The sequence below is a fragment of the Sycon ciliatum genome, chromosome 1, assembly GCF_964019385.1.
Source record: "Sycon ciliatum chromosome 1, ocSycCili1.1, whole genome shotgun sequence".
Lineage (NCBI taxonomy): Eukaryota > Metazoa > Porifera > Calcarea > Leucosolenida > Sycettidae > Sycon > Sycon ciliatum.
Genome location: NC_088643.1, coordinates 87,912,211 through 87,936,568, shown reverse-complemented (window position 1 = coordinate 87,936,568; position 24,358 = coordinate 87,912,211). Strand labels below are relative to the sequence as shown.

Below are 24,358 nucleotides of genomic sequence, written 5' to 3'. Positions count from 1 at the left end.
GGTGTGTGTGTGTGCAGAAGTCTGAAGAGATGGCAAGGTCTCTCCGCACATGGTGGCAAGAGAAAATTAGCTTACTGTGCAGGGTAGTAAACCAAACTCCAAAAATCAAGCAAGTAACAGTAACTAGCAGCAAGAGAACATAGCAGTAGGTAATATCAAGAGTTCATAACCCCCTGGGGGTTATGAACTCTGCCAGCCGTGGAAGGTTGTAGTAAGGTCACTGTTTCCGAACACAGTGTCCTCCACCTTGTTTCATGCTGTCAGTAGGTAGATCTACATGTTCATGATAATAATTATTATGAATGTAGCCTGCATGCCATCATGCATGTGGTCACGGGACTTTCCCTGACATTTTTTCGTTTGGATCATGAAGAAAATAAACATAACAAATAATAAAACATACAAAATTCAGCCCAATCAATCCTCTTTATTTTTATGAAGTGGAGCAACGTTGTACGTGGATAGAAGTAGTTCTTTTCCAAGCCTCCGCGATCCGTGCTCTCTTACGTTTAGAGGCGGATGTTCACAATAGCCCTCTCAGATATTGCAATACATCGTGAAAGCTCGACTCTTCGTCTGCAAGCAAAAGCAGCTGTAGGCGTTTGGCAACTGCATTGGAGATGGATTTTGGCCAGGAATACAGAGCCAAATCGGCAGATACTCTGTGTGGACTATCATTAGTGTCGTAAGTTCACATACTAAATTTATAGAAAAGAAAAAAAGGACCAAGGAACATACATACTAAATACTAAAATACTAGATTGCTCTGAGTTTTTTTGTGTTGCTTTTGGTCACTTTTACGTGCTCTAAAAAGCAGTGAGCAAAACATGCACAACGTCGAAATTCCAACCATATGTACTGGCAAGAGTACATAACCCCCAAGAGTGTGCAACTCCCACATACCCTGCTGTCCCGACAGAATTTCAAGTTGACGTCATTATTTATGATGCAATGCTCCTTGCACCAGTGATTTACAACATTTTTTCTTTGCAATAATTTGTACAGGATCAGAAGGGCTTTGGCCCACCACAGGTTCCAGATTCGTCTGATAATCCGTGTACAGTGCGCATTGCGTCATAAAAATGACGTCAACTTGAAATTCTGTCGTGACAGCACCCATAGTCGAGTTGCACACTCTCGGGGGGGGGGGGGGGGGGGGGTATGTACTCTTGGTACTGGTATACAGTCGTCCCTCTCTAATCCGGCACCTTTTGCAGCAGCATTTTCTGCTGGATAAACAAGGGTGCTGGATTATCAAATCCTGCCCTCCAACCCGGCCCACCTATTAACATACATGTTTGTATTGTACGTCAAAACGCAGGGATTTTCTGTGTCCATCTAAGTACTTCGTGGAATGCATGTCTATACAGTGCATAGGACATTCCCAAGTGTATGTTACATTTGTAGAATGCTCCCTGATAAGTTAGTTCATGCACGTCATGCACTGACCAAAATGACATACTATAGCTGTGCACGGCCGTACGGTATGCGATGTACAACTGCTGGATTATAAAATCGAATTATGTACAGTTTGAGCGATTTGTTGCAGAAAGGCGCTGCTGGAGGCGGAATTCAAGTGCCGGATTAAAGAGTAGGAAATGAACTGAAAAAACCCGTTTCGCCAGAAAGTGTGCTGGTTTGCAAGGGTGCTGGATAAACAAGTGCCGGATTAGAGAGGGACGACTGTATTGGGTTGCCATACTGTCAGCTCTTGATGAGAATGACCCATAACAGCCATTATACACTGGGGCCAAAGAAATACGACCCCATGCCACGTGGCAAGTAGGTAAACCAATGCGATGTGGAACGCGCTTTATGTGGACATCATGCATACATGCTGATGGTACACATGGGCCTGGACGAGGCGCTGTTTGCTACGAAGGGTCGGATTTCTTTATGCCCCGCTGTCCATGTAAGGCCCTGTCCCCGGGGAAAATTGCGATTCCGCGGCCGCGTTTTTTTCCGCGTTTTTTGCGATTTTTAAAAAGACCGCGTTTTCCGCGATTTTCCCGCGTTTTTTGAACTTTTTTGTTGCACTACACGTACACACAGTGCACTGTTCGGTCAGCAACGTCTCATCGTGGCGGCGTTTTACTCAAATATGACGAGTACTTACACCAGAGACTTGTAACTGACTGATTTCACTACATACTCACTGAAAATTGCCGCACATCAATATTATTCACCGCATATTTACCGCATATTTACTGCAAATTCACCGCAAATTATGCCATATTATGCCGCGTTTTTCCCCGCGTTTTTTTGCGATTTTTTTCCGCAATTTTCCCCGGGGACAGAAGGCCATGTGACAGTCAATCGTCATTTTTTCGAGACACGACATGGCTTCATTTCCATTTGCACGGCCGTCAAGTGGGTTTTGACATCCTCACACATGTCGTTTCCGTTTTCTCTTCATTTTGGAACCGTTTTGGTGCTGGAAGAATCAAAAAGTGCATAATGCATATGCCCCCCCCCCCCTCACATATGCATGTGCTGGTCACGTGCAGTTCCACTTTCACCCTGCCCATCGCTGTAGCGATGATAGCGAGCAAGCTATGTTAGACATACCGACTTGTGCTAGGATTACACCATTCAGAAGCTTGTAAGCACACACTCGCAAAAAGTGTGTGATGCACATGCCCCCCTCTCAAGTCGATTAGAGTTCATATCTGTTAAATATTGGTTTGACTGCATGACAATTCTTTATCCATTACAAGTAATTGTAAAGGATAAAGAATTGTCATGCAGTTAAACCAAGATAATCCTTGTACATATACTTGTATCGACTTAGGCACGGCTTGCGAAACTGAGAAACAAAAAGAATAATTATGATGAAGAAAGTAGTGAAGGTGATATCACCAATAGCCAGAACTGTCAGCAGTGGCAGGAAGCGGAAAGATAACAAGTACTTGTGGCAGCGCCGAAGCGCTTTTTCATGGACTTCACTTTCACCATCTGGCACATGCTACAGAGTGGATAGTGATCATCCAAAAGTGATATATCATCTCGGCACCCACAGTGAAAGCAAATATTATCATGGCCAGCAGAGAAATAGGGGAGCTTGTTGGAATATGTATGAGCATAGGCCAAGGAACTAATAGTTGTGTCACCCATTGACAGCATGTGAACGCTTGGAGGTCACGCATCATGACTTTACCATGTTAGATGCTCTGTACTTACCTACCATGCATACCATTCATGTAGCACAACGGCTTTGTGTCGCGAAGGAACTGTCACCTATCTTGCATTTATCACACATGCACATGGCACTGTTTCACACCTGTAAACTTTCTTCTAGATGTTTGCATATTCCGCTTGTGTCTCTTGTCAGCTTGCTGATAACATTATCGCCTTGCTGCTTGCTATATAAGCACACTATGCCACTCTCCTCAGGTCATTGCACATTGGTACATTGTATAACTTGCACTCAGGACTCATACTGAGTTCTTGGTTCACAGAGTTGAACAAGTTCAGCAAGATCTGCAATTTGGGTTTGAAAACCTGAGAAAGTTTCTTATACAATCTTCAAGAATGATTGTGTGAGCCGCTGTATGACTAGATGTGGATCGAGTCAGCGCATTGGTTGCGGGAAGGTCCGAATTGGGAAGGGATTCGGAACAGAGCTCAATAATTTATTACCCAATTGCAATTAAGATTCTCCTTGACGTGCACAAGCCACACCAGGGTAGTAGTAAAATACTTCTATTTTTACTACAGTACTTCCTGCTACGTGTAGAACACTGTTACTGTCGGCTTCAATACAGGACAGGAACTGTTGCAGGTGTAGGCCAACTTACCTACTGCCCTGCCAAGTTCTTTTTGGTTGTCTCTGAGGCTCTGCTTGGCATAGAGCCGCATATGAGGCTTGGAGCACCCCTGTCCCTGCACCTTGTGTTCTTGGCATACTGGGCAATTGATGGGGAATGGCATCCAATGACCTGTCAGCAAACAGCAGAGTTTGGCTCAGTGTGACTGAGTGTTGGTCAGTAAACCATTCCGATACCGAAAGAAACCACTACCCGACACTGCCCTAATTTGAAGTGCCTTCTAGCCCAGCTCTGTTCTTTACTCCTCTCAGCAGTCAATTCTCCTTTCACACGTGTGCCCGTTGTTCTTGTGCAGAACTAGCTCGGATCAAGTTCTTGCTGCCGCAGGTCAGTCTGAACTTGTTGTGTTGAAAGCCCCACAACAGTGGGTGCTTGGGAAGGGTAGATTTGCTGATGAACTTTTGTTTGTCAGCTTTTCCCCTCCACCCCCCACCCCCTCTCTCTCTCTCTCTCTCTCTTTTTTCTTTCTTTCTTTCTTTCTCTCTCTCTCTCTCTCTCTCTCTCTCTCTCTCTCTCTCTCTCTCTCTCTCTCTCTCTCTCTCTCTCTCTCTCTCTCTCTCTCTCTCTTTCTGTCCATAATCTGTCCAGGTTTCGATAACCTGCCTGACTCTGTATCCATAGCCTGTCATCTGGGTCATGTTGGAGGTCATGCATTGTAAGGTCTTACATGAACATCGAACGCGTGCAGTTTTATAGTGAACTGTCTTTTTCCGTTCTACCACTCAGGCAGGATAATCAGGAACATGCATGCTCTGCCTAAGAAGGAAGTATGAAGTATCTTGCTTTGGTGTTTGATGTGTCATTGGCAAAGGTGCCTAGTCTCCCTATCAGACAAGTCTCCAGAATGTTGATATTGTGTGACACCTCTCTATCTCCCCACCGATATCGAGAACCTCCTATATTGCGTTCTTTTGTGATCTTTGTATCCTCATGGGTAGGAGGCAAGAATATTCGACTTCACTCACCTAGCACCCTGTCCTGCTTGAGCACCATTGGTAAGTGTGTTCATCACTATTACAGTACAGGTCAATGCATTGCTGAGCAACTATCAGAATAGCCTTGCTAGTTTCTATATGCTGGGACTGGTATTAATCAAAGATGAACTAAAACACATTGTACATGTGCAACCAAAGAGTGATAACGCTAACCTGGCCAGGCAATCTTTTGATCATCTTTAATAATGATCTGCATGGTGTCCAATAGTCAGGAGGATTGGTGCAATGTTGTACTGTAGTTGATTTGCCAAGTGCAATCAATACCTTGTATTTTTTTATGTGTGAAAAAGGTGATTTGGCCGAGTTGCTAGCAAATGCCAGTAAGACCTGTTTGAGATGTCATGTATTCTGTGTTCTTCTTGGCCTGTCTAGGTCTGCAGGACACGGTGCGAAGTATTGCCGCCAGCAGTGCCGACCCGAACATTCTCTGGTCAGCTAGTGATGACGGTGTTGTAAGGTGTGTGTTGGGATGCCCCTGATCGCTCTTTTATATTGTTGTGAGATCAGGCTGAGGCTAGTATTCATTATACCAGCACAATACAATGTTGGCCACACGTGTTCATGTGTGTGCGTGTGTGCATGCGTCTTTGTCAGCATTGTCCCTGTAACTTACAGTGCAGTAAAGCCTTCCATAGGGCACATTCAGGCTGACGTTTTCACTTGGCTCAATGGGAAAGTTGTCATGGGAAAATGGCCACGTGACATTCACCGTGGCAAAATGACAGAAAGTTTATCACGGCACCTCCAAGGGCCTGGAAAAGAGCTCTGAAGTGTACAAAGCAGAAGGCATGCACTTGCACGTGCATCATACGTCACATGCTACGATCGGGTCCTAGTAAGCCCGCAATATGCCACCGTGGTGGTTGTAACACTGGACAATTCAGGACATACTTGTTCAGGCCCAATTGTTCACAATCAAGTTGTGATGCGTCTTATCAGTACGCCAAAATATGCAGGATATCTAAACCCTTGTCTGCTCCTTGGTGTGTCCCTAATCTGTACCTTTGGTCTCTGGTGTGTCTGCGATCTTTCCCTTTGTGTGGTCTCTTGTGTGTCTGAAATCTGTACCTTTATCTGATCTCTGCTGTGTCTGCAATCTATAGCTTCTACAGTGCATGTGCAGTCATGGTATTTGTGATAGGGTTATGTAATATTATTAGTTGAAAGACGTTGATTACTACAAGGACATTGATGTTCGAAATGCAGCATTGCCAAGACTTGTGTACTCTTTTGTTTCGCTATGTGTAGAGGCTGGGATGTACGATATCCCAAAAAGGAAGCGATGAAAAAATTCTCTCCAACATCGAGTAAGTCTAGCCAGATCCATGCATGTCAAAGACCGGTTTAAAGTGCTGATTCTGAATGTGTGCATTATGCACGTGTATTTCAGGTGCAACTATGGCATACTTGAGTACAGTGAAGCTGCATAGGTGTAGGTACACATGTGCACTGGAAGCTACCTTGCTGTGTTTGTGTGGGTGTGTGATCGTGTCAGGATGTGTTTTTAGCTTTTTGTAGGTGTGTGGTTGTGTAGGTGTGTGTTGTGCATGTACCGGCTTGCTTTGTCAGCGTATCAGGCTGTTTTCCACAACATATGTCCTATCTCTCGTTTGTTCATTCTGATGTGCAGGAACGGGACAGCTATCATCCGTGGCATGCTGCGGGGAGACGGGCCGTGTTGCTGCTGGTACAGAGGCAATAAAGGTAGAAGGAGAAGATGCAGCAAGTGTCTTACTCTGGTAAGTCAGGGTTTCAAACGATTTGCCGGAGGTAACTCATAATTTTCAGTTGCAGGAGTTTGTTGTGGGACTCACATGCCATCTACTTGCCGTACAGCACTTCTACTCTGTAGTGTTGATACATGGAGTAAATCACATGTTCATACTCGCACTCGTAATCTAATCAGTATGTGTGCGTACGTATAGCGATGCAGCTTGACTGCACTAGAGCCACAGAGCACAGCTGGTGGCCATCCCTTTCTTTTCTTACCTCTGTGGCTTACTTGCACGCGTTGTGATCAGCATGTTGTACCATCATCTTTTAAGTTCTTCCGCTCCTACATCGGTGCCGACTCATCGCGCTCGTTACCAAAAGCGATGTATCGATCAGTATAGATCGGTATAGATGACGCTTCATTGCGGGACTGCAAAACAGTTAAACATCACCACAGAACTGTGACGATTCTCATCAGAGTCAGTTAGACTGAGTTTCCGCATCCGTAGGAGCGCCACCATTCTCACGTAACTGTTATCAAGGTGTATATGCAACTCCTAAAGTGATGGGAGGTGGGTAGATCAGACCCAAGTGGTCAAAGGCCGAAAAAGCCCATTCTTCGGAATTTATCAGAAGTTGAATCTTAATCTATCTCTCTCTGTCTCTCTCTCTCTCTCTCGGTCCCTCTCTCTCCTTTTTCCTCACGAATTTGGCTTCCTATCTCTACAGGGATGTGCGAGGAGGAGGCGCTGTGATGGAATATGATGAGGCTCACTCTGATACTATCACAAACGTAAGACCCATGTTGCTGCTGCTTCACAGTGTCCTGTAGCCACATATGTATAAATATCAGGGAGTAGTAAAGTACTACTTTCTGCTATGTATACGGTCATGACGTGTTTGTATGCATTGATTTGACTATAGACTACTGCACAGTAGTATCCAGTGTAACCACTGACAATCACTCCATGGCTTGTAGAGAACCAGACTTTATAATAGAGCGTGTGCACTATGTCACTGTGCTGTCTTCTGTACACATTATCTGGACGAAGCGTTGCTTTCGAGGGTACTCTTAGCACTTTGAAGATCTATAAATAGTGTGACACTCAATTAAGTCATTTCGTCTTGTAGGCGTGTATGAATCTTGTGTGCACTTGATCATTATGTACACCTGGTGTATGGACACGTAATCTTTTTCACCAGGTCTGAGTCTGTGTGTCTGTGTGTATGTGTGCGCTCGCGCTCGCGCGCGCGTGTGTGTGTGTGTGCGTGTGTGTGTGTGTGTGTGCATGTGCATGCTGTAGCTTTGCTTCTCACCTTCAGACAAGAAGTACCTGTGCTCAGGATCTCTAGTGAGTAGTTGCCATATCTACATACAATACGTGTCTATTGAACGTGTCCAATGTGTCAATGATGTCATACATTATGTCATGTGATCAGGGCCATGCTGTGCTTCACAACGCTTGTGTTAGTATATGAACATGCATAAGAGACTTGTGTACAGATAAAGCCGATGCTCAGTAAGTGTTTTTTACCGATCTTCAGTAGTCCATTATGGCATAGTAGATTAGCTCAGCAGCAGAGGGTTGGTCTCTTAGGCCATTTTTTGCCCCATAGTCATCTCGTGGCAATGAACGATTTTCAATATTGCCGTTGTGTGTGCGTGCTTGCTTGCGTATGTGCATGTACATGTACATGTGCGTGTGTGTGTGTGTGTGTATGTGTGTGCGTGTGTGCACGCACGCGTCTGTTCAGGATGGTCTTGTGTGCATCATTGATACGTCGGTAGCAGATCCGGATGATACTCTCGAGTCAGTGCTGAACGCGGAGTCATCAGTGGTGAGAACTGACATTGAACAATACAGCTTTAGGAAGAGCCTTCAGCGTGCATCAAGGGAATAGTACACATGCATGGTCATGTAAAAGTAGGTACATTGTTAACCCATTCAGCGCTAAAGACGTATATATACGTCATTGAAAATGACGCACAGGCGCTGAGGACGTATATACCATACTCACGCGATTAGAGCCCTCTCTTGAATAGTGCCCTATCTCGAATAGTGCCCTAGTCTCCAAGAGCCAGTGAAAAATAAAGCCCTCTCTTGAATAGTGCCCCTCCCCCCCCGGTCTTGTAACCAAGCCCATGTGCAAGTTTGGTGTTCTTTTGCTAATGTTCTTGGCCATTGCTTTGCACTGGTGTTTTCAGGAACAAAATCGCAGGTCTTGTTCCCGTTTCTGTGGAGTCGTGAGCGTTTACAGTACACGTTAGGCTCTGTTTTTCTTTGTTTTATGCTGGATGACACAAATGTACCAGCAATGAAAAAATAGTGCCCTCTCTCGAATAGTGCCCTCTCTTGAATACTGCCCCATCTGTGATGGACATTGAAAAAATAGTGCCCCAGGGGCACTAATAGCGCGAGTACGGTATACGTCTTTTTCATTGCCAAATAAGGAGTGCTGAGCCTGGGTGCCATGACCTGTACCCGTAAATGGGTTAAGTATGATGATATACGTAGAGGATATAACCCGAGTCAGAGGGTTATACCGGCTGAATATAAATCCCGACTGCGATAGCAGGAGGGATTTATATGAGGGTACGGTATAACCCGACTACGAGGGTCATATCCTACTTATGCCAGGTACCCCTACGCATTTCCAGAACAACGAACCTATTTGGAGATCTCCTACATCATACAGTACATGAACATGTTCTGCTGGTTATCAGTTGTCAATTGAAAGAATGGTCGAGTAAGATCAGAAGGAGATTCCTCCGTGGATGTTTGGCATCAGATTTCCTTTCAGTTCCAGTGCATATTGTAGCATATTGTCTCGTGAGCGATGCGGAAGTCAACTGAATTGCTGGGGTGCTGGAGTTGTCGTTGAATCAAACTACCGTCACTAGTTAGACTACAGTACAGTCTGGACTCTTTGGGAGTAAGTGTTACTATTATCGTGATTATGGTACAGTGCTGATTTTCACATGCGGCATCTTATAATCAGGTTTGCTTACTTGCAAGTAGATGCATTTGCATACACTGTTTTGTATCACTGTATCACATTTCAATCCATTCTAGCGTTATTCCAATCGGTTTAGGTGGATTTGAAGCATAAACTTAGTTACGAAGGAGACAGTCTGTTGATGATCTTCAACTATTTGAAGTACAATGTAAATTGCTGACCCATTCGGGATACTTCGTGGTTATTTGACGTTCTTTATCCTCAGTTTCAGTATAATACATGTAGAATACTCGGTAGACGAATTCCAAGTCATTCTTCTTTTCCATTGTGCACTGTTCCTCGTCAGTAATGCCGTTCTGTGTGGAGTGTACACGTGCATGTGGTGTATGTTGTGTCTGTTGTGAATGGTCCGTGTGCTGGAGTGCTGCCGTCGTACAAGTTCACTGCCTTTCAGGCAGTGAACTAATACTTGTACGGTGGCAGTGCCCTAGCGTACGTACCGTGCACCGGGATTTATATTCAATATAAATGCCGCGCGGGATTTATACTGGCCAATATAACCATGGCTAGATGAGCGCTGATTGGCTGAAAACAGGCCCTCCGCACCGTACCATGGTATACAGTCCATTCATAAAAAGATGGGCCCTGGCTCTGGTGAGCTCCCGTATTTGGTACCTGAACTGTGGTTCGAACCGCACAATGCACTGTTAATAATGTTGCACACGGGGTCAAACGGCCTGGATTTTTATGGTTTTTCCCGATTCAGTGCTTTTGGGGCAAAACCTGGCCGAAATTCTATTCTTGTTATGGCTTGCTTTTTGGACAAAAAAACTTCAGAAACATAATTGGAAGAGGATTCCATAAGGGATTACAGAAAAAGAACTCAAAGTTTGACCCATTTATGGCCAAAAGCTAGAAGTCCATCTTTTTCTGAATGGACTGTAGTGTGATGGACTCAACTGACTGAGTCACTGAAAGTGTTCCTGCTCGGCTGTTGTAGAATCACTTAGCTTCAGGAACAATATTGACACACTACCTATGGTCTTCTTTCTATCAGAGCTGGTTGTGGTTGTACTCTCTAAACTTATCAAGCGACGTTCCTGATGTGTGTATTTCTGTGTGTCTGTTCTATTCCCTGGTACGGACATGTGCAGTCGCAAGCTGGCTTCTTTGGCCCAGTATCTGAATATGCGTATTGCCTGACTCTTACAGAGACGGTGCTTTTCTGGCATATTGATGAGGTGAGCAACCGTGACCATGACTGTGTGTGTGTGTGTGTGTGTGTGTGTGTGTGTGTGTGTGTGTGTGTGTGTGTGTGTGTGTGTGTGTGTGTGTGTGCTCGTTTGTGTGTGCACGCCCATGTGCGTGCATGCATACATTTCTAACACGGTGCATGCTTTATTGAGCTTGCCTTCTGCCAAGTGTTCATTCACCGTGGCCTCTTGCTGGTCATGCAATGATTGACAGAGCAGGTATACATCTGCCTTGTACAGCAACATCCTGAAAAGTTAAAAGCGGATTCACGGAAGGATTTATGCGATGCGATGCAATGCAACAGCCGCGAAACCGAGAAAACGCCACTTCTCGCCCGTAGCATTCGGAATCATTGCAACTGGTTGATCACAGAAGTCAAGCTTGGCTCAACTTTCGCGACGTGATGCGTTGCGTGCTTTGCAGCTAGAGTTGTACATTACTTTGGACTTTTCTTGTATAATCCACAATTGCATTGCGGACACGCCACTTCATGTCACACTGTAGCTATTTGTCACTGCAACAAAATTGCCCACAAGCAACGTGAAGCGAAATGGTGGCCTACAATACATCGCCGTAGGCCGTAGGCCAAGGCCAGTGGCAACAGGGATAAGTACCTGACTGAAAAACCACCATAGTGTGTCGAAAAGCAGAAAGATTTTTCTCGTACAGATTTGGTACGACAAACATCAATTTTCCGCGGTAAGTTTTGATTTCGGTACAAATTTTCAAAATATAAAGGCATGGCGCGGGAATGTGAGTGTTTGCGATCGTAACCTAGGCAATGACGGCAAACACATACCGGTAAGTTCCGTACTCTGGAACATTTCACTGCTCGAAAACAACGTATACAAAATCCGTAGCGCCTCAGAGAGAGAGAGAGAGAGAGAGAGAGAGAGAGAGAGAGAGAGAGAGAGAGAGAGAGAGAGAGAGAGAGAGAGAGTAAGTTACATTTATAAAGACAGGTAAGTCTAACAAATGAGGACTGAGACCTCTACAACAGGGTTTTTACGCCTGAAAGCAGGTGCATGATTTAACAAGCAGGTTGTCAGTCTAGATTTTATGCGCAGATGGAGAAAAAGCGCAGAATTTTTGTAATGAGATGAAAAGCAGAAATAATAAGAAATAATAAGAAAAGATGAAATGAAAGCCTGCTCACAACCCCGCCCAGCCTTGCGAACTGGGTATGGTGGATTAAGAACCCGGTTCAACGCTCGAGCAAGCGCTCTCCACTCAAGGTGTTCACAGCAACTGATAGGAACTCATATGGGGAAATTATAGAAAAGAAAAAAAAATGAGAGAGAGAGAGAGAGAGAGAGAGAGAGAGAGAAAGATAAAACACAAAACACACTACTACTGACCGGTGTGTTCAGGTCAGATTGTGTTCTGCCGCCATGGCTTAGGGGTTAAAGCGCCTGTCTAGTAAACAGGAGATCCCCCCCGGTTCGAATCCGGGTGGTGGCTGGTGGCTGATGATGAATTTGCCTGTTGGTGGATTTGTGTCTGCCAATTCACAGTTCTTTGTGATTTGTGGTTTTCAGAAGCTTTTTTTCTTTTTTTCCCTTGTGCCTTTTTTGCTGTGTGAGTGAGCAGCAGTGGTTCTTCCTGTTTTCGGCATAATGTATTGTGGCGAACAGAGTCCTAGCTTTCCCTCCTTGATCTAGCTGGGCCTAGTTTTGCTGAGTTTCAATTTGTGTTTGTATGTCTGTGTGTTTTGCTGTCTAGGCACAGCAGCTTGGTCACCATGGTGATGTTCGTCAAACCCTCAAGGAGAATGTGAGTGCATGCAGATATTTATTTTGTAGGCAGGTTGTTTCCCTAGTGTTGTGCATGACCCTCAGCCTGACTCGCTCAAACTCAAAACAACACAGAGACTTGTAGCATCACAACGGACACCCCAGAACAACCAGCACCTGTTGAAATACACGCAATGTGGGGCAGGCGTGTGTTGTTAGTTTTTTCAAGTACATTTATTCTGCGCACTAGAACTCAAAGGAACGCGGTAAGGATGGTATACTCGCGTTCCCGTAGCACCGCATGTATCCACCACTAAGCACATGAGGTAGTTGGGCTCAAAGCCGCCTGAAATTTCGGGGGTAGCATGTGATAAGGGTGATATGGGCATAGATCCAGGCTACGCGTCACTGTCAGAGCACTATGGATATTGAAAGTTAGGAGTGTCTGGATGATCGCTCTCGTCCTATTACATACCGCACAAGCAAAAGCACACGCGTACTCACTTGCATCGCCCTGTGTGCCCCCCCCCCCCCCCCTGAACGTGTAGTTGCTTAGATAGATCTCCAGCAGTGTAGTAATATTGGCTCACACAGTGGAGGAGGCCATGGTAAGAAATAGACTAGTCACAGCACACCATAGCATAGATGCCTCATACCGGGCTAGTTAGTACACTCTAGGTGGGTAGACTCTATCCCAAGCTCCTCCAAGGTCACAGCACCTCTCATCCTGCCTGCTGGTTGGGAGATTTCAGCTCGAGGAGCGCCCTGCAGTACTAGCTTGATCCTGGGCATGGGTGATGCAAACGCTGTGATATCGACGCCTGCAAGCACTTGATGATGCTTCACTGGTTGGACAGTCAACCTTATTAGTGAGGAGACGCTTGCACCGTTGGTCTACCAGAACACCAGAAAGTTGAGCAGGAGGGGCTCAGTTTCTGGGTAGGGTCACTGCCTTCTCGTAGCCGCGGAACGTTCAAACTACCGTTGTGCCATTCCGTGAACCTGGCCCACCTGTAGGTACGAGGTCCCAGGCAGCTGGGTCAATGACTGGACAATGTTATTATTATTATTATTATTATTATTATTACACCTTCCAGTGGCTAAAGATGAATCAGTGCCAATATAGATGAGGAGGGGGCGTTTGCCAGCCATGGCGTAGAAAGGAAGTATAAGAAGTGTAGTGGTGCACCAATACCATGGTAAGTAAGAGAGGAAAGGGAGCAGTACAGCCGACATGAGACGACCGAGACTAAACAGGTACAGTGAAACTTGTCTTAAGGCGACCTCTCAAGGGACGAGAAAAAGTGGTCGCCGTGGCCAGGTGGTCTTCTTATCCTTACTGACCTTACTGACGCCCATCGCCAGAGGCGATGATAGCAATGCTACGGCAGATGCCATAGCAACTTGTGCTGGGATTGCACCATTCAACAGCTTGCAAGGCTGAAGAATTGACCGTCACTTTTCAGCCTGGTCTACACCATACAGCTATTTGAAGTGACTTTTTCTGGCCAGTGAATCCCTATTTTTGGTCTCTTTTTTTCATTTTTTTTTCCCGCACACACATCACACCACATACTCCGGCATGCACTGGCTGTTGGTAACCACCCAGGAGAATGAAAGAAAAGTCAGGAAGAGTCTTAGAAAGAGAAGAAAGACGTGTGTGACCATAATCGTCGGGAATCGAACCCGCAACCTATCGATTGGAAATCGCTGCACATACCACTGCACCATATGGGACACACACTTATCCAGGTTCAGTGGGTCACGTGACCATATCCACATGTGATACATCATTTTGATCAGTGTATCACAGTGCACACACCTATGCTACTCTATCACGACTCATGTGTACTAGAGTCCTCAGACCTGTCAAGTGTACACTTCCCGCACTGATGTGTAGATCCACCATGCATGGCGCACCATGCAATGCATACATTTACATGTACTAGCACTGTGCAACGCGGTCGCGGGTGGGTGGTCGTCGGTCGCGTTGAGCGAGTGGTCGCCTTATCCGAGCTGTTTTGAATGTGAATGCGTCTGTGACAAGGAAAAGTGGTGGCCATATCCGAGTGGTGGCCATTACAGGTTTTACTGTATACTGACTATTGAATGGGAATGTTGAAATGCTGCTTTGCAAGATTGCGAAACGAGGGAAGCGACTTTGCCTGACGGACATGAAGGGGCAACGCCAGCCATTTAGTATAAGAGCTGAAAAAGGGGGAAGATACAAACAGAGATGTGGTAGCTCGGGGGAGACGGACTTTACTACGTGTGGGGGAGTTCGAAACAAACCAATTGCACAAGACAGCACATTATAACATCGAGATAACTCTGCAAGGGGGGGGGGGGAGAGGGCACAGGTTGCAATTTTGTACAAGTCCGAGTTAGAAATGTAGCGGCCAGTTCTAAATAATAATTATTCCCATAGCTATGCAGAAGACGTTACTTCAGTAACTTCAGTAACGTCTGGCGCTAGCCAGGGTCCACACAGCTTTAATTTGGTATTTGTGTGTGTGTTTGTTTGTTTGTTTGTGTCACGCCTGGCGCTATCCCGTATCTGACGGCAAAAAATCATAGGGATGTTATAAATTTTTCAATTCTCCTATTTTTTTTCAGGCATATCCTGGGATTCGAACCCGCACTATCGCCCTACATGCATTCCCCCATACACTTCGCATTCATACCCATTCTTCTAAGTTGCTTTACGTTATTATCTTGCGTTTGAAAGCCCTATTTGAATATTGCGGGCAGCTGTATGTGGCCAGCTGTGTTTGATGGTACGGTACGGGAGACGGTGTCGTATTACCCTCGATCGTACCTGTCCCGTACCTATCCCTACCGTACCGTACCATCAAAGACGGCTGGCCACAATGCATATTCAAATAGGGCTTTCAAATGCAAGATCATAATGTGAAGCAACTTGGAAGAATTAGTATGTATGCGAAGTGTATCAGGGGATGCATGCAGGGCGCGATAGTGCGGGTTCGAATCCCAGGTTATGTCTTAAAAAAAAGGATTTTTTTAAAGAATTTATAACATCCCTATGCTTTTTTTTGTCTAGGTCATCAAGGCAAAAAAGCATAGCGTAGGGCCCTGAGCTTCCAAGCTCTCTCGTCATGCGGAGGATACGGCGGTTGAGAATTTTCAACCTCTCCAGTTGGGACTTCGTAATGGTAGACCATGCAGGGTATCCATAAAGAAAGAGTGGAAGAATGTAAGATTTATTTAAAAAAACATACCCTACAACTGGTGGGTAAGTGAGAGAAATGGGACGTCATAATGCCTACAGTACGTGAAACACGGGACAAAACGTGGTCAATGTAGGCGGACCAAGATAGAGAAGAATCGAATACAATGCCAAGATGCTTATGGCTAGATGTAATCGTTAATGATGAAGCAGGGGGTGAATCGGGGAAACGGAAGGTGGGAAGGGGATCGGGAAGAGATGGAAAGAATATGAGTTCCGTTTTATCTACGTTTGGGCGCAGAAACCACTTCCGCATTCAATTGGTAGTGGCGGATATCTTCTCCTGAACAATGGGGTAGAGGCTGGAGTAGGTCGGCGAAGAGGCAAGGGCAGCAGTGTCATCCGCAAACAGGGACACATCTGGAATCTCGTATGGTAGGTAATTCACATAGACTAAGAAGAGAAAAGGCCCCAGGATTGAACCTTGAGGCACTCCAGACGTGACAGGTTTTGACTCGGACAACGTACCGTTTACTAATACACTTTGTGACCGGTTACACAGGTAACTGGAAATCCAGTCAATTAGAGTTCCCGTTACACCGTGGGCCCGGAGCTTTGCGATCAGGCCCCTATGCCATACAGTGTCAAACGCCTTTTGCAGGTCAAAAAAGCAAACACAAGCTACATGACGTGAGTCTCTAATCGAGCACAGCTTGTGGAGTAAGTGGGAAAGCTGGAGGGGGGTGCAGTCCTTGCAGCAAAACCCAGATTGGGCTGGGTGGAGAAGAGGGGCATGTGTGTATACAGACGGTCATACACAATACGTTCAAATAGTTTAGAGATATATGATAGGAGGGAGATGGGTCTATAGTTTGTTGTCCTGTTCTTGTCCCCCTTGTTCTTGTAGATTGGAATGACAATGGCTGACTTCCATTGGTCGGGGAAGCTCCCGAGGGCTAGAGATGTGTTGAAGACCAGGGACAGGGGATATGCTAGGGATGGACCTAGTTGCTTGAGTAGCCCGTTAGTGATACCGTCTGCTCCAGGGGATTTGTGCAAACGCAGCTTGCCAACGTATTTAAATACAGTTTGTGAAGATATCCGTACGAAACTAAGTATAGAAGATTGAGGAGGAAGAGACGAGAGGACGAGGATAGGGGTAGTTGCCGGGATTTCCATTCCAGCGCTTACAAATTGGTTGTTCAGGGAGTTGGCAATAGACATTAGGGAGGTTTATTAGTCCCACGTAATCCGTGGGTACTTTACGTGTGTGTACCACGTGATACTCAGTGACCCACGTACAGACGTTTTCTGATTCACGACATACCGTGTATGGAGGCTCACCCACGTTCCGCCAGAACAAGGGGTGCGCGGATTATTCCCGGAATATTTTGGGAATACTATCGTTGAGAAAATTTTGGGAATTTTAGGGGAATATTCTATCGATCTTTTTCCAGATCCATTGACCTTCAGAAGAGTTTTGAGGGAATTCTGTCAATTTTGACCTGCCAGAGAACAAGCGCGCATCCATGGACGCACGTACACGTACATGCAGCAACACCCAGACAGTCATGTAGATCTAGTACATGTAGTGTAGATCCTGCATGCAGTGATCACGTGCCTGACCGTCCATTTTGCACACTAAAGAGCATGCGCAAGGCACGGTTCGTGCTGGGGTTCTTTTTTTGGGGGGAATTCTGGAGAATGTTTTCGATGTTTTGGGAGAATACTTTCGAAGTTCCGCGGGAAATGCCCGAAAGCATAATATCGGGTGCGTGCGAGCATAATCCTCGCACCCCTAGCCAGAACGTGGGTGAAAATCAGAATGGAGCACATTTTGCGAGCTGTGAGGGTGCTCAGCTGAATAAATTTCCGAAGCACGAAATCAAAATATTCGATGAGCTTCTTAGGCCCGGGTAGCTTCGTCTTTGACCAGGTTTGGGCCTTTCGCTTCATGCTTTTGTTTGTTCCGTGTGACTAAACATAACATGGCAACGTGGATGCCCTTCATCCATTTTACGTGTATCACCCACGTGCGCGTTTCCGTTACGTGGGAACTAAACCCCCCTATTGACGAATTGCTAGGTCTGCCTGCAGAGTCCGTGGCAGTCGAGGGCAGGACACGAGTGCTGTTGGGGCTCCGAAGCCGACGAACGAGCTGGGGAAGGGAAGGAAGACGCTGGTTGTGGGGAGAGATAGTTGCATGGAGGGAGCGAATGTATTGCCGATGGATGGAGCGAGAAAGGTACCGTACGCAATTACGTTAGCGTTTATATACTGCGAAATTTTCCGATGTTGGATACTTCCGATATACACTGTACAGATCATTCTTCTTCTTGATGGCTACTTTCAACTCGGTTGTCATCCACGGGCATGTACTCCGGCTTACTGATGAACTAGTTGGTTGGTGTTTTGTGATGTGGTGTGAGTCCAGAACACTCTCTACGGTGGCAGAAAGAGTGGAGACAGCATGTTTGATATTATCCGTGGACAGAGTTTGACACCAGGGCACAGCAGACAGGGAGTCGTTCGCAGCGGACCAAGTTGTGGCGTGGTATTCGAGTGTACTGGGCTGCTCTTGGATAGAACCGCCGGAAGCGCTGTACCATCCAAACGCCTGACTCGCGTTGGTGGCTCAGCTATAGCAATGCTTTGACTAGTATATGCTGTTATTGTTTCGTCATTTGGAAATCCTCAGCAACGTTGGCTTTTACCAGCTGCTGTTCTTCTTTGATCGCAAAGAATTCGTTACGAACTTTAGCTTCCCTCATCAGCGAACTACACAAACTAAAAGAGTCACGGCAATAACTGCCACACACTCAAGAGAAGACTGAGTGTGGAAAGCAAGCTCTTTTCCTGCAACCAAAACCTTTAGTTTTTTAGTGCTTTGAGTGTCATGCTTGATGCAATCTTCAGATCACTCTGACATTTTGCATTGGGCACTCTCATGACATTATTTACCTTGTACTGTTATAACATTCCTCCATTGTGCACTCTTGTGACATTGTGCATTGAGAACTCTATGAACAGCCCTTCAGCTGTTGAGTACACTCATTTGTGGGTGATTATTTCTCTTTGAATTGTAATTGTATTCTTTCAAATTTCTTTGCATCGTTTTTGTTCTTGTTTCTGTTCTTGTTGCTTTCCAGTCGAATATCACTGTTAATTATTTAGTGGACTGCTTCTACCAGGCATCATCCACCCAATTGACAGCAACAGCCGGGAATCACAGGTAAAGTCGAGGGAACACACCATTTCAATGCATGCAGTGTCCCTCAATATTTGCAGTCCTGAATCACACAGGTGGAGTTCAGATGGACGTATGTTCCTGCACCGTTTAATTTCCGGCACTCTCTGCTCATTTCTGTACTTCCCTGTGCTGCTTAGCGGAGAGCTGTTCCTTTTGAATGTCAATCTGGATGGAGTACATCTCATCAAATCTCTACCCAAGCGGCACCAGACCACTGTCTGCTGTATGAGCTACGACCATGCGGTAAGTCCCCACCATGGCTGGTTAAAATCACCCGCATCACATGTTTATTGGCACTACAAGTATGTGATTGTGATTGTGGAATAATAGTAAAAGTTAGGAAATCCATCAAGACTGTGCAGCTGGCCAATTGGCCAGTGTGTGTTTTGTATATCATTAGTGCATCTTCAAGCGCATACTTCTGCTTTGTGCTCATAGTGCAATCCATGAATATTGTGGGATTGCTATTAGAGAGGTTCAGCAACAGGAACGAAATTTCACGTAGCATCAGCTACTTTTGTCGGGTGCTTGTGTTGTTTTTGTGGGTCTTTATACAGCTTGATAAGTTGATAGATTTGATGATGCTATTAATTTTCTCCTCCCCTGTATGGCTTAGAATCAGGTACTATTCACTGGAGACGATAGCGGATCTATATGCAGTTGGTCAGAAGGTGGTTGCTCATCTAAACAGACCGCTGCTTCATCACCTGAGGAAAACCAACCATCATCACAGCCTGCAAGCAAGGTCAATGCCCCCAAAACAGAACCCCCGGTATGTATTGATGAACTTCTTCCGCTACTGTGCTCTTTAGGCCGAGACCGTTACCTTTGCAAAGTTCACCACCAGCGCACAACAGCAAGAAGTGCTTTTGCTTCTGACAGTCTGACTTTGTTTTGTACATTATCAAAATGCCCTGCTAGTAAACTGCGTCCTATCACAGGGGTCTCTGCTGTGCTCTTGTATATCATTCATCAAAACCTTCAACATATTTGTTAGACTAGTATCTGAGTGTCAGATGGAATAGCAAGCTTTCCTCAAGCAGTATAATGAGTCACATTTAGAAAAGCCGTGACCTCGTCGTATTACTTAAGGTTTCGGGCCAAAGAATGGTTGTCACACGAACTGTGTGCCCTCCACAGTAAAAAGTGATTCGTCACCATCAGTATTAAAACCTATATTATTGGCTCACCCACAACATGTAGCAAGGGTTCTAATTACGTTCATGTCAGATTGGCACTTTTGCAGAGTGCTAGGGCATGTTCGATTGGTCGGGATCGGGATCCAGATCTCAGATCCGTCGGATCCTTCAGAGTCAACTGGACACTTTTTTGGGTCTTGACTGTTGCCATGTTGACGAAGTAATAAAAAGTCATACTCACCGTGCAAGTTATACAAAAATTCGACAAGCTGTATCTCGATCCACGTGTGCGTACCACAATGTGTACAAAAGCGATTTTCACCCGCCATATACACACAAAGGTCACATTTGGATCCGTTGGATCCGGTCAACCCTGCTCTCCGAGGTGGGTTGACTGGATCCAAATCCGAAGGATCGGGATCCGGATTCGACCAATCGAAAGGGTGCGAATCCAGTGGATCCGGTGGATCGGGATCCCGATCCTACCAATCGAACATGCCCTTAGGGGCCATCCACAATTATCAATATTTTACTTGTACAAGAAACGAAAAAGTATCGTTTGTGGGTGGGTCAAGAAGGGTTTTGTTTTGTACATTTTGATATCTGAACGTCAATCTATTCTAGCTATGAAGTCAATATATTTTTTCATTGAAGGGGTTAGGTGGGTGGGGGAGGGTCATAAGACTCATAACTAAACTTTATTGATCGTGCCGGATGGCCCCTTAGTGTGTGGCATAGATTCCCAGAGTTTGCTAGTGTTGTCCATCGCCAATGGCACTGGGATTATTATCTTGTGTGGTGCACATACCACCCCTGCTGCTTTACAAATTATGTGTGTGTATTTTGCTTGCTCTGTGCTGTCCAGTCTGCGGAGGCTGCAACAGGGTCAGCCAATCGTCAGACGAAGATGAAACAGCAACACAAGTCTGGTAGAAAGTTCAAGCCTTACTAGGCCAGGGCCAGCAGTATTTTTCATCCTAATACTAGTACTCATTACTCTTGTCATCAATAAAATCAATAAAATGGTACATGAATGCTAATCTGCTTTTGCGCCTTGAAGGTCTGTCAACGATTATCCTGCTGTGTGCGTGCGTATGTGCGTGCGCGTGTGCATATCACACATATTTGGTGTAGACATATTCACTTCAAGATGATACTGCCCTTCCACACGGTCTTAGCAGCAGCGACATCCAATTCCGCAGCCTTCCCAGCATGGATTCTATCTGCTGTCAATGCCATTTGTTTACAAACTGGCCCTTCCTTGATATAAGCAGTCATCTGTGTTTAGCATTGAACATGTTCACATTTATATTTGATTTTATACGCGACTATGGTAAGTAGTTTGCAAAGACTTGGCCTTGCAGAGAGTACGAGTACATGTTGCGTACAGAGTTCAAGTTGTTCGTGTACCTGTGACTCGAAGTGCACCCAATCGCGGAACTGGCATGTATGGATGATTTGTATGTACTTGTACTAAAATGTGTATGCAACTACCGTTAAGTGCGGTTGCCCCCCCCCCCCCCACGCCACTTCCCAGGTCGTCGACAGGACAGGGTGCGGGAATTAGATCAAGGCTCTCAAGTGCGGTACTGGTATGTGCAACTGCGAAAATATCAGGCTTGCCTTGCTAGATTATGCACATTTTCATCCACAGGCACACCTGCACTGGCACGTACATGTATCGTGTATCGCAGTGCATGCGTCAGCTCAACATCGTATTTCAACATACTCTGAAGTCCCTTCACAGGTAGAAAATTGACTAGAAATTCAACAGGAGGCGGATCAATGGTATTTCATGGTACACGAAGTGCGCAAGTCTTGTAGCTGCTAGGTATTATTTTGGCAAATGACCTGTAAAAGCAGAAAAATTCGGTGGAGTTCTTTTTTCGGTATTAAAACTTGGGTGCCGGCAATTTTTACTTAAGATAAACTAGGGCTGAAACGATTATACCAATTACTCGCTATTAAAATAAAGCGATCGATAATTCCTTATCAATCAAGTAATCGTTACGTTCAAGATTACTCGTTAGGGATTCTGAGTCCAAAAAGTACTGAAAACCCTCGTTTTTTAGTGAAGTTTCAGTTTCCACTGTGAGTATGCAGTTGCTAGGGGCATGGTGCATATTCTGAGATTAAATTGACTTTATAACTGCCATATTTCTGAGCTACCCTGTCACTAATGCAATTTAGAGTTTTACGTCGGGACCGAGACGACGGCTACTTTGGCCAACCAGACAACAAAGAAGTTGAGGCCAAAGAGTGGATGATTTATTTTCTTGCGCATGCTTGTATATATGAAGTGATGTAACATCAATCAGGCCGCTACAGAGTAATTAATAGGTGAAAATCCACGATCGTTTCAGCCCTAGACATAACGCACCGAAAATTTAGGTACTAGTACTAGTACAGTACTTACCTGGAAAATGGGTTTACTGAAAATTTCCCTCCACCGGACCGCCGATTTTGGAGAGTACCGAAAATATCACACCACCGAAAATTTCTGCTTTTACAGTACTAGTACACTCGTACTCTACTTCTTCAAAACCCAGAGACAAGATGTATGGAGTGTTGACATCTTTTTGCAGTGAGAGACCAAGCGGAGTTAAAAAATACTTTCCATATTTTTTGTGAGACTGAGTGTGATTGTGTGCAGTTAGTAGTAGTTATTTGACAGTTTAGGTTCCAGCACCACAAATCATGTCAATGGCGGCTTGCACAGCATCGATAACGCCACTGGCAGCAACATGCTGCGATGCAAATAGATGACACAGATTCTTGTCCTGGCCAGGCTTTCGAATAACCATGCCAAAGACGCTGAGTGGCTTCTTCTCTTTCTTCACCTTGCATGTTCTTTGGTCAGGATCCAGATCAAAATGCAGGATTGATTTGATCTGATAGTGCCGACGGATGAACTGTTTCGATCCCTTGTCTTCAATGGTTATACTCTGACCACCCATTTTGAATGTGACTTTATTCGGCACCACATCTCGGATCTCCACCAGTTCTAGATAGGTCTGAAAGATGCACTCAGTGTGGGAATCTGCCCACGTATCCATGCAGCCATAGTAGTACAGCTCACACTCCACTTCGTCAACCTCAAATGACGAGTTAACAACGACGCGATCTTTCGGCTTGGGTGGGGGGAAGCTGGAACCACCTGTCTTAGGTGGTCGTGCCGGCAGCGGCTCTGCACTATCAGGTATCGGCGGGGGGAGGCCAGGGCCAGGTGACTTGGGTGGCCGTCGCGGCAGAGGCTCTGCACTGTCAGGAATCGGCGGGGGAAGGGCGGGACCAGGTGACTTGGGCGGTCGTGGTGGGAAGGGCTCGGTACTCCCACCTCCTTTAGGCGGCCGAGGAGGTAGGCTGTCGGATGACGAAGAAGACCGCCCATGGTCTGGTGCACCTCCCTTCGGTGGTCGTGCTGGAGGACCACTTTCACCAGGTGTTGGTGGGAGCCTACCACGAGATGCATCTGCTTTAGGTGGTCGAAAAGGCAAATCGTCTGGCTTTGGTGGTAGCATAGGTCCTGATGATACTATTATGGTCTTTGTGGATAATGCTGGGTCTATAGTAGCCAGCCAGTCACTTGTTGGTAATGTTAGCCGACTTGGCAACACCATTTTTTCTTTCGTGTGGGCGTAAATAAACTGGTATAAAGTAGGGAAAACATCCTCCTCAGTCAGCCGAAGATGAACGCCAGCAGGAACCTTTTCCAACAGATACGACCTCGTCACGGTTGTGCCATTTTCGTTTACGCGCATCATAACACAAAACCCACCAACAAACGTGGAACTGTCTCGAGCAATGAACGTTCCAATGGGTTTCCTTCTGAGCAGCAACTCACACTCTTCCTTCGTTACCCTCTGTCGGTAATAATACGTCTGACATGTTGCTGCGGCATCATCCGGCACCTGCATGGTTGAAGGAATGCCGGCATTATACTCCGCCACGCTCACATTTTTCAGGTGAGCCATGCCTCACTCGGCTTCTCCTCCCCTACTCATATCCTAATTACCAGAACCAATAGAAGGCATTAGCAAAAGCAAAAGCAAAAGTAGATTTACTCAGCAGAAGTAAAGACACTTTTATCTGAGTAGACTCTACAGCAGATCTACATGTCCCAGTGCGGTCCCGATCACATGTAGCAAGAGTTTATGAACTCTTGGCAATCATGGCATGTAGCTTACTCTCTAAATGACATCAGTACATGTGATCGAGAATGAGAGTCTACAAAAAAAGTCTGGGCCGGCCGGCCGGGCCATGGCATGGGTCCGGGTGACCGGGTCGGTCGACCGGTCGAGC

At 45.7% G+C, this 24,358-nt stretch overlaps 2 protein-coding genes and 1 non-coding gene across 3 annotated transcripts; 2 read left to right on the top strand and 1 right to left on the bottom strand.

Moving 5' to 3' along the window:
* Positions 1–394: 394 nt before the first annotated feature.
* Positions 395–21,453, top strand: LOC135806194 (WD repeat-containing protein 89 homolog). Its single transcript, XM_065320349.1, has 15 exons — positions 395–685; positions 4,123–4,154; positions 4,766–4,822; positions 5,195–5,279; positions 6,071–6,129; positions 6,453–6,561; positions 7,265–7,328; positions 7,840–7,887; positions 8,291–8,374; positions 10,648–10,734; positions 12,470–12,520; positions 18,817–18,899; positions 19,055–19,160; positions 19,534–19,689; positions 20,922–21,453. The coding sequence occupies exons 1-15, from the start codon at positions 621–623 to the stop codon at positions 21,006–21,008; spliced, it is 1,173 nt and encodes a 390-aa protein (XP_065176421.1). The 5' UTR covers positions 395–620; the 3' UTR covers positions 21,009–21,453.
* Trnat-agu (transfer RNA threonine (anticodon AGU)) lies at positions 12,133–12,208 on the top strand. The gene has a single exon. It is a non-coding gene; the product is annotated as a tRNA-Thr (tRNA).
* Positions 21,454–22,615: 1,162 nt separating the features above from the next.
* Positions 22,616–24,185, bottom strand: LOC135807157 (tensin homolog). The gene has a single exon (XM_065321187.1). The coding sequence runs from the start codon at positions 24,028–24,030 to the stop codon at positions 22,732–22,734; it is 1,299 nt and encodes a 432-aa protein (XP_065177259.1). The 5' UTR covers positions 24,031–24,185; the 3' UTR covers positions 22,616–22,731.
* Between the last annotated feature and the right edge of the window lie 173 nt (positions 24,186–24,358).